Source organism: Geotrypetes seraphini, chromosome 2, assembly GCF_902459505.1.
Source record: "Geotrypetes seraphini chromosome 2, aGeoSer1.1, whole genome shotgun sequence".
In the NCBI taxonomy this organism is placed as follows: domain Eukaryota; kingdom Metazoa; phylum Chordata; class Amphibia; order Gymnophiona; family Dermophiidae; genus Geotrypetes; species Geotrypetes seraphini.
Window position 1 is genome coordinate 38,023,861 of NC_047085.1, and position 13,554 is coordinate 38,037,414.

Genomic DNA, 13,554 nt, shown 5'->3' on the forward strand with positions numbered 1-13,554 from the left:
AGCTACAAAAAAAAAAATTTCCAAATATAACTATTACATTGTTGGCCCACTAGTGATTATCTAGTGGTGCTATAGAAAAAAATGCATCTGGATTTTTATCAAGTCTTGCATCACATGAAAAATGCACATCTTTTACGGGTCCTTTTACTAAGGCACGCTAGCCATTTTAGCATGCGCTAAACACCAACATGTCCATTATATTCTATGGACATGGCATTTAGCACGTGCCAATTGTGCTCTAAAACGGCTAAGGACCCCTTAGTTTGGCAGTAGACTTCATTTTGTGGTTTCAAGGACCAACTGTGGCCAACCCCACTCAGATTTTTTTGCATTCATTTTAAAACGTCAAAAATTTTAGTAGATGAATTTTGTCCTGTCTAACAATGAAGAACACAAATTTTATTAATTTGCTGAGCAGGAAAGCTCCTGAATTTTGCACTTTTAAGTTGGCTCTTTAAATGGAGCTTTTATATTCATTCACCATCCTGCCCCAGGCATATATGCAAATTGGGAGCTTGAATTTGCTTGTTTGAGAAAATAGGGTTATGGTCCCTTCCCTGTTTGAGTGTAGCTTGTATTTAAAGAGCTCCCTTGCTTTTATTTTTAAAAAAGTTTTAACAGAGTGAAAAACACCAGGCTGACAACCAGGGAAACATTGCTGAAATTCCACTGATGCTTGTGACTTTAGACAAGTCACTTAACCCACTACTTCCTCAGGTACAAACAGAAACCCTCTGTAGAGGGAAAGATGAGTGTTCTCATCTCACTAGTGAAAGTTTTACCTAAATCCAAAGAAATGACTTTCCCAATTGTGCAAACTCAGTTTAAGTCTACTCTATAAATTGGTAGCAATCAGGTTAGCACTGAAAGCAATGAATATACACAGTGGCTTACTACATTTTAGCCAAAAATTTATTTAGATATCCAAAATACAAAAATATGAACCAAAGAATTTGAGAAATGCATTTAAATAAAACTACAAATGTTTGAAAAGTATGGCACAAAACAAGAATGAACATCCTGCTTGCTTTTGCCAGAACTGTTAGGAGCTGAATATTCATGTTAACAAATTTTTTATAAAGAAATTATTAAAGATAGCAATAAGATATGCAACCTTTTCTGAACAGCAGGATTTTGAAAAAAATGTTTTTAAATACAAACATCTGTAGAACAAAATTGGGAAATTCATGCCCAAGCATGAAAGTGAGTCCCATTTATCTTATGCCCAAAAGTCTTTACTGAGGCAGTTTGAGGTTATGGCAAGTCCATCCAAGAACTTGCCAAGGTTGTGTAGTTTAATTGTTTCATGCCTGGCAAACAGTCTATATTCTGTACAGTCCATAATAGTGTCTGGTTTATACAGAATTCTGTAGATGTTCAAGTCTATGTTTAAATTGTTCTCTCTTCCTCCTCAATTGCTCTTTCTCTGCAATTAGTCTTTGTTCATCTGCCTGAATAGAGAGAATGTATTCTGTAGCCTTTTTGAGGATAACAACTTTGGGGGCCTTTTCATTGTTGGCTACTTCTGGTATCTGATCACGCAGTGCAAAGAAGCTCATCTTGAGCTCATTCCTTCTCTGGCGCTCCAAGACATTGTGTGTCCGTCTCTTGTCATTTTCTTCCGAGTCCGATGATCTGGGACTCGTGCATTTTCTGTTGCTGCTGATCTGTTTCAGAACTCTGCCACTGTCCAATTTTGCCCGTTTTGCCGATGGGTAGTCTGTTTTGGTTGAAGGTGGGGCGGCATAATTGTGCTGATGGATGGAAACGTGGCACCGCTTAAGAACCAGGGGGCTGAGGTGTGGCTTACTGTGTGGCTTTGACAGCGTACTGGATTCAGGTTTCCTTCTTCCAGGGTGTCTCTTCTCTACTGTCACAACGTCAATTTCTTCTTCATCTTCGTCGTCGTCTTCCTCCTCCTCCTCTTCTTCTTCTGAAATACAGTAGAAGAGTTCATGAATCCTGCCTCTAGTACAGTGAAGTCTAAAGTTAGAATCCCATCCATCAAACACATGACCTATTCCTGGTTCATAGATAGTGGCGCGCAAGACGCCAGCGCGCCGACAATTTGGCGCAAGACAGAAGCGCACAGGGGAAAAAGTAATTTTTAAAGAGGTCCGATGGGGGGTTTGGGGTAGCAACCCCCCCCCCACTTTATTGGTTAGTGTTTGCGCTGCTGTTGGAGGGGGGTTCGAATCCTCCATTATAGCAAAAACGGAACTTTTTCTGATTTTTTTCAGGAAAAGTTCTGTTTTCTCTATAATGTGGGGGGTTTCACCCCCCACACCCTCCTGCAATGGCAGCGCGAACACTAACCAATAAAGTGGGGGAGGGTTGCCACCCCAAACCCCTGGTTGGAGCTCTTTAAAAATTATTTTCCCCCGCGCGCTTCTGTCTTGCGCTGAATTGTCGGCGCGCTGGTGTCTGGCGCGCGATTATCCCGTCACCCCTATTCCTAACAATTTAAAATGCTTACAAAAACTACTTAGCTTTGACCCATACTACACAATATTTCAAGCAGCTATGGCTATCTTAAATGGCAAAGCTGTGATTTATGCCACTTGAAAAATTTGCCTTAAATCGTGTTAGCTTTTTCTGAACTGGGCTTCTGTTTTACTGTTTTCTGTTTAAAAGATCCCATTAAGTTGAAAGCAGCTGAACTCTTGCCTGTCAATCGTTAGTACCGCCCTGACAGGAGCTACTGAAGAGATTACACGCCCTGTTAATCACAGCACAAATTCTCTGCTACTAAAGGGGAAGGACCCGACTCTCATTGGATTACAGCTATAAATCCCTCCCCGCCCCAGGAGAAGCATTTTCTTTTTAGGACACACCCAGCCATAAAGACCGAGTTTTTAACTCTTCCCATGCAGAAAGATTCCCGAAAGCATTGCGTTCGCCCCACCTTGCCCAACACTTTAAGCGCATTTCAGTTACCCCTGGCCCTGTAGGCTCTTACCCGAGTCGCTGCTGCTGCTGCTACTACTGCTGCTGCTGCTGAAGGGCGGGGAGTCCCCTCCAAGGGCAGGGCTGGGAGAAGAGGCGGCAGCCGCTGCAGTTTTGGGCAGGGCGTCGCTCAGCGGGTAAGGGAAGACGACGGAAGGGTCGATGCACTCCGTGGCGGCGCCGCTGCCGCTGCTGCACAGATCCTGCAAATAGCTGGCCGGGCTGGAGCCGGAGAGGACGCCGACCCCGCCTCCTCCTCCTCCTCTCTCCCCTCCCCCTCCGCCGCTCCCGGCGCAGGGCGGCTGCTGCGCCGAGCTCTCGCGCCGCGCCGCCTGGTACGAGGCGAGCTTCTCGGAGACGAGCTTGGCGGCGGCCGAGAAGCCGCTCCACATGCAGTCCTGGAGCACGATGGACTTGGCCAGGGCGTCGCCGTCGGGCTCGCAGATGAAGCTCTGGTTCACCGCGTCGCCCCCCAGGAACTCAGTCACCATCTCCAGGCGGTCGGACATGAAGGCGTCGAGCCCGCCCAGCCCGCCCTGCGCCCGGCGGCTGGGCGAGAGCGGGGGCGTGGGCAGCAGCTCGAACTTCTTCCAGATGTCCTCGCTGGGCGCCGGCGGCTGCAGCCCGCTCTGCTGCTGCCCGCTGTAGTAGAAGTTCTCCTCCTCGTCCTCGTAGTAGAAGTAAGGCTGCACCATGTCGTAGTCGTAGTCGTAATTCCGGCTCAGGAAGCTGCAGGTCAGCGGCATTGTGGTGCCTGCCTGGAAGGGGGGGGGGGGGGGGGGAAGAGGGAGAAGCCAGAGATGCATCAGGCATAAGCCTTGCGGAATTTTAGCAAAAAAAAAAAAAAAAAATTAACTTAAAAATTAACGAGATTGTTCTTATGACCTGAAAATGTTTGAGACTTGAGCAAACGTTAAATTAAGACATTTGGAGGTTAAAAGATAAGACGTGCAATTAAAATTCTGGTTTTCCCGTAAAAATTAGAATATCACTCGCCCAAAAAATTAAAATCTAATCAACTCTAATCCATTTATATATATTACACATTAGTTGCACTTCAACCATGATCTCCCTGATAATTCTAATTTCGTTACCCCCCCCCCCCCAAGCTGGCTTCAAGCGAGTGTCCCCACTCCCACTAAACCTGGTCTGTAATCTGCGTTCTCTTTAAACTAATTACACATCTTGAATTTCTCCTTTTTTAATTGGCACAAGCTTTGCTCCGTGAAACTCAGTTTAAGGAAGAAAAAAAAAAGAAAAGAAAAGGAGGCGCTGCCAAAGCTGGCGCACACCGCAATTATAATGGCAAAACCGGGATAAAATATACAGAAATAGCAAGACGACATGACCAGAATATCACAGAAGGGGCCAACAGCATTCTGCTTTAAAGTCCGTTTCTTTCCGAAAATGCCGAGCAAAAAGCATAAGGCTTTTAAGTTACAATAGGGACTCATTACGTCCACCTTAAAAACTGCAGAGCCCGTGACAGAGCTTTAAATAAAAAAAAAAAAAAGCCGGTAAGACAACCACAGTACCAAAAAGGAATTTTCTTTAAAATTAAGTTTGAAAAACTTTTAGACTATTAGAAAGATAGCCAAACGGAGGTTCTAGGTGATTTTACAACAAAAACTCATTTTCCCATAGGAAGAGAGAAAAAAAAAAAAAAAAGGTTAGGGGATAAGACCACCAGCTTCAACAGTCTCCGTTCCCCAGCCAAGAGAGATCTACATAGGGAGAAGACAGATCACCACATCTGCAGCCAAGAAACATTCACCCACACTTCTTAGAAAAAAACCATAAATCAAGCTTAAGTAAGATACATTAGACCTCGCCGGGACAAACTGGAGAAAATGCTTCAGTACCTGCGCAAGTTCATATAAACCGTTCTGAGCTCCCCTAGGTGAACGGTCAAGAAAACAAAACTAAAGAAATAAAAAAAAAAATGCAAGACCTACTACTACAAGCAATACAAGTCATAGGCGTAACGCTGACAACAGCGGAATATAAAGCAGTCAGCTGCCCCGAGACCGCGAAAAGGGCTTCAAGCTCTCACAGCTCCATTCTTACCAGCGTGCAGTCAGCTTGTGCGGGCGCGGCGATAAATCTGGCGCCGGCTTCCTGCTGCTGTTATATTAGCCTGTGCGTCCCGTACTCGCCTCGCCCAGGGTAATTGTAAAATCCAGCGCTAGCCGCGCGCGCACAAAGATCAAAACCAATCAATCACTGAAGCTCCAGCCACCCCCTCCTCGCGCTCTCCCTGGCGCAGTACAAGCCAGGCTCGATTGTAAAGAGAAAGTTGGCGCGAGGCTTCCTTTTATAGCTTCATTGGCGAATCCTTCCGCTCGTTTTGGCGCGAAATGTTATTTCGGCCCGGCCTCCTCAGTGGGAGGGGGGAGGGGCGGACAGCTCCCTGCCACCTCGGTCGGGAGATAAGCGAGGTGAACTTGAAAAGGAGGAAGGAGCAAAGGGGGTGCGATGACTACAGCTCGTTTGCTGCAACTTGACTCTTCTCACTCCATTTTCGAAGTTTGTGGGTAAAAAAAAAAATGGATTACTTTAGTGTTATTGCGCGGGGCGGGGCTGTAGTAGTAAAGACACGAAAAGGGCGGTGTTTTAACTCATTCAGGTATCTACGCGCGGAAGTAAACATAGTAAACTACTACGACTGTTATGAGCAGCTTATTCTCTTAGGCTACCATGGCTGCTGTTGTGGTTTTTGTAATTGTCCAAATAGTGTGTCTGAATTTGGTTGACCGACGTTTCAGCTACCCGGACAGCTGCAAGAGCTCCTGAACAGCTGCCCAAGCACATCGACCAGTTTTATCAAATGTCTGCTCATCTGTATGGAGACTTATGCGGATTAAAAAAATAATAATAATAAAATAATCCCTGCAGATATAATGACTAAAAAGAGTTAGTTAATCGTATATGTGTCTAGCTTCCCGACAAGAGTATGCAAAGAAAAAAAAAAAAGGAGGCATTATTTTTTTGGTCTGTTTTCATTCAGATCTGATTTTGTATTTATGAATAAAGTGGGAGCTCCCGATGACATCTACCCAATGATTGTAGTTGCCCCCTCCCCTCCTCCAATTCTTCGAACAAGTGGGAGCAATTGACTCATCACATTTATTCTGCTGCTGCTGCTCTGTATTCTTAACAAGGAGCTAACAAATGTTGCAGGTGATGCCTGTATTGGATTAACGTATTTGGAAAAATGCGTAATTTAGCGATATATTTCCCTTAGGTGCGTTATTTACCACATAACTTGTACAATTAAATAAAGATATCTGCATAATTTAAAAACAAATTTTGAGCTCTCTGAATTTAATTTGAACATGACACGACTTGTAAATGTGATGCGGAAAATATACGCAAGACCTCTGTGGAAAGGCCGTGCAATTGCTAATCACGTGGATGTTTCCTAGAGTCTATGTGGTTTTAAATTCACTGATCGGAGAGGCTCAGGAGGAATCCATGGCCAGCCAGAGGTTCTGGCGATCTCACAGAGCCCAAATTCCACGGAGCAAGTGCGTTCTGCCGCTTGTTTGTAGTGCGCTGGGTACAAGAGCGGCGCTCGCTGCCACTCAGCACGTCCCCTCCCCCACCGGACGTCTCTTAAGCTACTGGGAGATGGGTGGGAGTCGCTTTTCTAGGCAGAGGTGTTGACTTTCTTTCCTCCCCCGAGATTGGGGGGGGGGGGGAGACACACATCTTGTATATTTAGTACTTCCTTCCTCCACCGGTCACCCTTTTCATGTATTCCTCCCAAATGTCATGCAGTGGTGCACCACTTTTTGTGTGTGTGTTCAATATTTTTATTGGTTTTGTAGAAAAATAAGTGTGCACCACTTAAGAGACCGGCTTTTGCTGCAAGCAAAAGCACCGTAACCTTTCCCCTACTTATTTCATCGTAGATCTCGTAAACTTTTCCCTTCGTGAAAATACCACTCCCACCTATCTGCAATCCCAAGAGATGAGATCTGGGGTAACCGGCAGGAAAAGCCGTTCGGGGTTCCAGGCTCTTGCAAATGCGCCCCACCCCTATTCTAATTAATCAGCAGGAGTCAAGAGAGATCCTCGCTAATGTAGTGCAAGATTGAAGAATCCTCCTTACGCTTTGCAACCCGTAAGGATCAATGCAGAGAAGGCGAACACTCCTCCCCCTTCTCACAAGTCTGGGATGAATAGCGACAGCTGCAGAAGGCAAACCGACGCCATAGAAAGTTTATCTAGGGAACCAGGTGTGCATAAAGATAACCGGATCGAGGAGGAGGGGGGCACGCTTTTTCTTTCACAGCAATGTAAACACAATGTCGCAATACCGGGTTCGGCCAGGGGCACCGAGAACTTGCCATCGCCTGCCCCGCTTCCCTCCCACCTTAACTCGAGGCCGCGCCCTGCTTGGGTGTTCGCGCCACTTCCCGCCGCTTTACGGGAGCGAAGCAGGAGTGCCCTCTAGTGGCTGCTTGGGAAAGATCTTGTTCTGGGCGGGGCGCAAGTAGCAGCCCAGCTCTCTCTTCCCCCCATCCCCCCTCCTCCGTCGTGTTCCTCCTGAAAATCCTGCGTCGATTCCAGGAATCCAGCCCCAGGTAAACGGGGCTTTAGAATGCATGTCCTAGAAGAGTGTTTATGTTTACACTCGCAGCTTCCCGGAGAGCAAGTTCAAGGAAATATTCCTATCTTAGGATTCAGACAATGAGAAAAACCAGGCACTGAAGAAAAAAAAAAAAAGGGAGGGGGGAATTCCTTGTCAACTCACGCTGAGTATATGGTTATCTCTTGTGATTGCAGTAAAGTTTAGCTCAGGTTCGTCAATTTCTCGAATATTATACTGCAGGGAATAAAAGATCTACCAGCAGCCCCGTGTTTTTGTTGGGTTGTGGCTCCCCCTTTTGACCGATGGTAGCTGGAAATTGATTCCAAAGATGCTGTGCTTGTCATTTGGCATGCAGCCCGATGACAGTTTATCTCAATGGAGAGAATTCCAGATAAGAATCTATTGTTCTGTTGTGAAAAGGATACACACACACACACACTCCAGCTGCTTGAAGTATCCATTTCCTGATCAGCAGCATGAAGGATGTGCCTAAATTTAAAGGCCAAATAACTGGCAACCTGCTTTTTGGTAACCAAGAGACTTTCATCCGAAGGACCACTGTAGGGTTGTGGGTTGAAAGAACATGAAAAATAGCCTTTTAGTGGGTGTAGTGTGGCAAAAGGCAGTCAAGCGTTGTATCTAATTTTTCTGCTACTGCCTTGCTGTGTTTATTGTCCTGGAGAAGTTATGATGACTAAAGTTTAGTGTTCAATACCTGCATTTCATATTTTTTGGAGATTTGTTCCTCTCCTACTCCTTGTTTTAAACTCATTGTAACCAGACATGATGGACCCCAGGATAGATGCTAGGGAGGGAGCCCCCAAACCTGCCTAAACTTGAGAGGGACAGCCTGCAAGCAAGGTTTGGAGGGTCAAGGGGTCGGCAGGGGGTTGCGAGGTTGGCGGGTGGGGGGGCCGATCAGGGGTTCAGGGGGGGCAATCGTGGGAGGGGGGGTGCGCCGAGGGCAGGAGGGCTTGGACTCCCTCCTGCCCAGATTGGATCGGCGGGGTGGTGTGGTTGCCTGGGCAGGAGGGCTTGGACTCCCTCCTGCCCAGATTGGATCGGCGGGGTGGTGTGGTCGCCTGGGCAGGAGGGCTTGGGCTCCCTCCTACCCGGATCGAGTCGTGGGGGAGGGGTGGATTGCTTCAGGAGAGATGGCTTATCTCTCCTGCCACGATGGTGATCGCCCCCCCCCCCCCCCCCGAACCGTGGCACTTCGGGGTGAGGATCGCCGGCAGGGGAGACGCCTCTTTTCGCTCTATGTGTTTAGAGGCAGGGGAAAGGCCTAAGCTGGTTTTAGATACGTCTAAAACCAGCTTTGGTTATGGGTACTTGGACGATCAGGCTTTTTGATCGTCCAAGTACCCATTTAGGCCACTTTTTAGATGGGTTTCTATGAGCCCCTTAGAATTTTGCACCAACCTTATATGAATTCTGCAACCAGGCCTTTAGAATTTTGTGAACAAAACTATAACCTGGTACTATTAAATCTAGTTTATTCGTTAACAATGTAAGTGTATATTGAAATAAAATTGAGGTGGAGGAGACTGCCATTAATTAGATATCAAAAGCTGAGTTATTACATTTACTTAGTTATTTATAGGATAAAACAATCAAAGCTTATTGGAGAGCTTATTTCACTTAACATGCTATTTCAATGGAAATCCCCAAAAGAGGCAAGATAGTCTGCTTGAAGTGTTCCAGGGCCTGCATTCCTCTGAAGGATGCCCTATTTCCCAGTGCTTCTCTGCATAGTTCAGCCTTTGTTAAAAGTTCTATATTCCAAATCCCATTTGCTCTTAATTTGGTGTTCCTTCTAGCATTAAAAAAAATAATAATGTTGTTAATCACCCAACTCTTTCACTGAAGGTAGAAAGACTTTTTGCAGCTCGTTAAGATGAGGGTGGACCTTGCCCAGGATGAGAATGTGACTTAGGCAGCTTTCATCTCTGAAAGCTATACTTACTAGTATTTGGTGTTAAGCTATTTTTTTTCTTTTTAATTGTGTTGCACTTAAAAATTAATACAAAATAGTGTTTATAACATTAAAACATTAAAATGGAGTAGATTTTTTTTTAGCAGAAGGCATAGAGAACTGTAATAAATGATAGGGCTTCTTAGTAAAATATTTGAATGGTTCCAATTTGCTTCTCTGTCTTAAACAAAGGTTATTGTCAAAAGTGAAAGAGGTGATTGAATCCTTTCCTAAATATGGAGGATGGAGCCAAGACAGGTTATCACCTCCCCCAAGATACTGATTTAAGTGCTGGCTTTTGCCCCCTTATCTTGCATTGCAGTGTAATTATTATTTCTCTCCGAAAAATATGACTACATGTCTATGCATGCAGTTGCACAAATTCAGGACAAAACCAGCAACTTCAGGTAGACCTGGTGTGGTGAGTTCTGAAAGAGGGGGGCCGTTCTGTACAACAGTCTTTCTGCCCTGGCACATGATTTAAATGTAAGAATCTGAATGTGACCCTTATTTATTGGCATTTCAATGTCATCTGTTCTGTCAGAAAATTTTTACCTGATCTGCAATTTCAGTATGCATTAGAAAATCCACAAACTCAATTCACATACAGTACAGAAATTGCATTGCAACCAAACTCATAGTCCACTTTTCACGTTCTAGGCCTAGATATACTTGAATCAGTTCCAGAAGTTCCCTTGGCATCTCAGGCAGCTCTTCATGACAACAAATTCCGAATATTGATGCTTACTACCCATTCCTATGGCCATTTTAGAAAACAATCGAAGCAGTGGCATACCTAGCATATGTGACACCCGGGGCCCATCATTTTTTGACACCCCCCCCAATCTGTATGAAAAACATGATTTTTAGTAACAATCCACATGTCACACATGAATATCTAGGAAAAGGCAGCATCTTACATACTGCAGTGAGCAGTAAGTACATCAATAAACCCATTGTAAAACTAAACAAGCCAGACTAGTACAGATCAATCCTACACAGTCAATCCTAATAGAAAACCATGTCTTTTCAAACACAGAAAACACCTTCGCCTAGTATGTAATCACAAACTAACTCCTCCCCCTTTTACAAAACTGTAGTGTGTTTTTAGCCACAGTGGTAACAGCTCAGATGCCAACACTAAAAAACGCTCTACAGTTTTGTAAATGGGGAGATAGAATAAAAATACGTAGACAAAGGTTAAACTGAAGCACCAAGAAGCTGGACTCTGCATACAATGCAACATCACAGAAACAGCGATGCATCTCACCTAAAGCAAAAAATAAATAAATATAATTTTTTTCTACCTTGTCTTCTCTGGTTTCTGCTTTCCTCATCTTTTTGTCACTCTCTTCCTTTCATCCACTGTCTACCCTCTCTCTGCCTCTTCTACATGGCATCTTTCCTCTTTCTATTCCTTTATGCATCCTTATGCATCCCCCTTCCATTTCTCCCTTCACCCCCATTAGTGTGGCATCCATCTTCCTCCCTTCCCTCCTCCAATGGTCTGGCATCTCTCCTCTCCTCTTCTTCCCTTACCTCTCCCACACCCACATGGTCTGGCATTTCACTCTCTCCTCTCCCTTCCCCCTACTTCCATCAGCATCTGCCCCCTTTCTCTCCCTCTAACCCAGTATCCTTTCCCCTTACCCTGCAATTCCATCAGCATCTGTCCCTTTCTCTCCCTCCACCACACTTCCATACCACCCTGACCCCCTTTCTCACCCTTCACCATGATTCCATACCACCCTGACTCCCTTTCTCACCCTTAACCATGTTTCCATACCACCCTGACTCCTTTTCTCACCCTCCACACCCTTCCATGCCACCCTGACCTCCTTTCACCACCCTACTATGCTCCTTTCTTTCTCCATCCCAAAGGTCCCGTAATGACTGCTTCTGCTCCGGATGGAAGAGGTAAGTGATGTCGGAGGGGGCTGGGCCAGCAGACGCAGTTAGTTGCGGCAAGATCCCGCGATGACTGCGGCTGCCAGTCCACCCCCACCCCCCGACGTCACTTACCTCTTCCGGAACAGAGGTGGTAGATGGCGCAATCTTCGTGGGATCTTCATTCACTTCAGCACGGCTGCCGACTCTGCTCTAAGTACAGCAGCCACGCTGAGGTGCCGTTTGCAGCAGCGCGGAGGTTCCAGCCGGCTGTGCACCCCCTTGGAGCGTGCACCCGTGGCGGACCTTCCCCCCCTGCCCCCCACCTTGGTATGCCACTGAATTAAAGACCTATCTTTTTTCCAAATATTTGACTGCCTAATGAATCATCTTATTTCATGTAACATGTTTACTTTTATAGCTTTTTGTAAACCGCGTTGAACTTCTGGTTACACGGTCAAGAAGCACAATGTTATGTTATGTTAGATGTGCCCCCGAAATCTGCCCTGCAAGGGCAAAAGGAAGCAAGTGCTTATTTTTATTGAATTATAGGGCCAGAAAAGCAAACTTACAGCTCCCATTAGCCCTCCTTCCCGACAGAATTCGAAGCCTCATCCAAAACTTTCACTAAACCAAAGTGCTCTGCAAATCCTTGCTATATTTATTCATTCATTCAGTTTTCTATACCATTCTCCCAGGGGAGCTCAGAATGGTTTACATGAATTTATTCAGGTACTCAAGCATATTTCCCTGTTTGTTCAGGTGGGCTCACAATCTATCTAATATACCTGGATGGGCCATTTGACCTTTATCTGCCATAATATTTCTATGTTTCTAAAAATACTTAAATAGCAGTATGACAACAACAGTAGGGATCTTGTACAAGAGAGTACAGGTAAGGTGATAGGGAATAAGGATTTATTTCTGCCAGTATGAACATAAGAAGTGCCACAGCAGTGGTCAAACTGGCTTCCTTAACAGGCAGGTCCATTTCCTAATATAATTTATGGATTTTATAATCCAATTTACCAGAACAGCTTTTCTCATTGCTCACTGCTTTGAGTCAGAGGTGACGATCCTGAAGTCTGCAAAGGCTAATCACTGTTAATGGACCAAACCAAACCTTTTCTTTAAAAAAAAAAAAAAAATTCTTCTGTACTATTAACCTAAGCTGCATCCTCCGGCAACAAGTTCCATAGCTTGATTGTACATTGACTGGAAAAAAAAAAAATCCTTCTTTAAATTTGTTTTAAATCTGCCGTCACCTAGTTTTATTGCGTGTCCCTTCTAGTCCTTGCAGTAATTGGAAGGATAAATAACTGCTCCTTATTAACATAATGTAATACATCTCTTCACCAAGCTGCAGTCGTCCTTAATCACTGGCTTCAAAATGAAGAGGTGAGATCCGGCGCAACATAAGTGTGAGTTTAAATACCGTAATTGGAAGGTGCTGGGAGCCTTAAATACTAAAGTGGATAGAAAGATCTCAGAGTGCATATTTACCCTCCCCCAACCCCCCCCCCCCCCCCGGGCGCGGCGGTAAAAGCTCCGACACTCGTAGAATTCCTATGAGCATCAAAGTTGTGGATCTTTTCCAGATAAGCCCCGCCACTAATGGAAAAAGTGGACGCGCCGAAAGTTAAGCCCCGCCACCTCTTGCCAGCGCACGCAACCTTAACCAGTGAAGTTCTCAGCACAACGGCCCCACAACGCGGCGCGATGTGTATAAAGTAAAGTGGGGGGTTCCCCCCCATGCCCCCCGTCGGAGCACCCAAAAAATATTATAAAAAAGAGGATATGAAACTTAACATTATAAAAAAATAGGATAAACTGTCGACCATTTTTTTAAGGGCTCTGACGGGGGGGGGGTGTGTGTGGGGGAACCCCCCCACTTTACTTTCTACAGATCGCGCCTCTTTTTTATAATTTTTTTTGGGTGGCGGGGGTTAACTTTTTGGCGGGGCTTATCTGGAAAAGATCCAAAGTTGTTACCGCCATGGCTGGCGCTATAAACCGCGCTATGGTTTTGTAAAAGAGGGGAGGGGGAATTAGAAAAAGATTTATGGGATTAGAATTTAAACCAGCAGCAACTGTGACTAAAAGTATATCAAAGGTAAGCTTCTAAGGAGCATTACTCTGGCTCCTATGG

At 45.2% G+C, this 13,554-nt stretch overlaps 1 protein-coding gene and 1 long non-coding RNA gene across 3 annotated transcripts in view; one reads left to right on the top strand and one right to left on the bottom strand.

The window, feature by feature from the left end:
* Positions 1 to 890: 890 nt before the first annotated feature.
* On the bottom strand, positions 891 to 5,235 carry MYC (MYC proto-oncogene, bHLH transcription factor). Of its 2 annotated transcripts, none has more exons than XM_033933783.1 (3): positions 5,014 to 5,235; positions 2,960 to 3,704; positions 891 to 1,933 (listed from the first exon to the last, which is right to left on the bottom strand). In XM_033933783.1, the coding sequence occupies exons 2-3, from the start codon at positions 3,690 to 3,692 to the stop codon at positions 1,356 to 1,358; spliced, it is 1,311 nt and encodes a 436-aa protein (XP_033789674.1). In that variant the 5' UTR covers positions 3,693 to 3,704; positions 5,014 to 5,235; the 3' UTR covers positions 891 to 1,355. The 2 variants fall into 2 exon arrangements, with proteins under 2 accessions (XP_033789674.1, XP_033789673.1); XM_033933782.1 differs by having other exon boundaries at positions 891 to 1,936.
* A 145-nt stretch (positions 5,236 to 5,380) lies between these two features.
* LOC117355352 overlaps positions 5,381 to 13,554 on the top strand; it is a 50,549-nt gene continuing 42,375 nt past the window's right edge. Inside the window, exon 1 of the long non-coding RNA XR_004538344.1 lies at positions 5,381 to 7,535. This is a non-coding gene — a long non-coding RNA (uncharacterized LOC117355352). The remainder of the gene's footprint in view (positions 7,536 to 13,554) is intronic.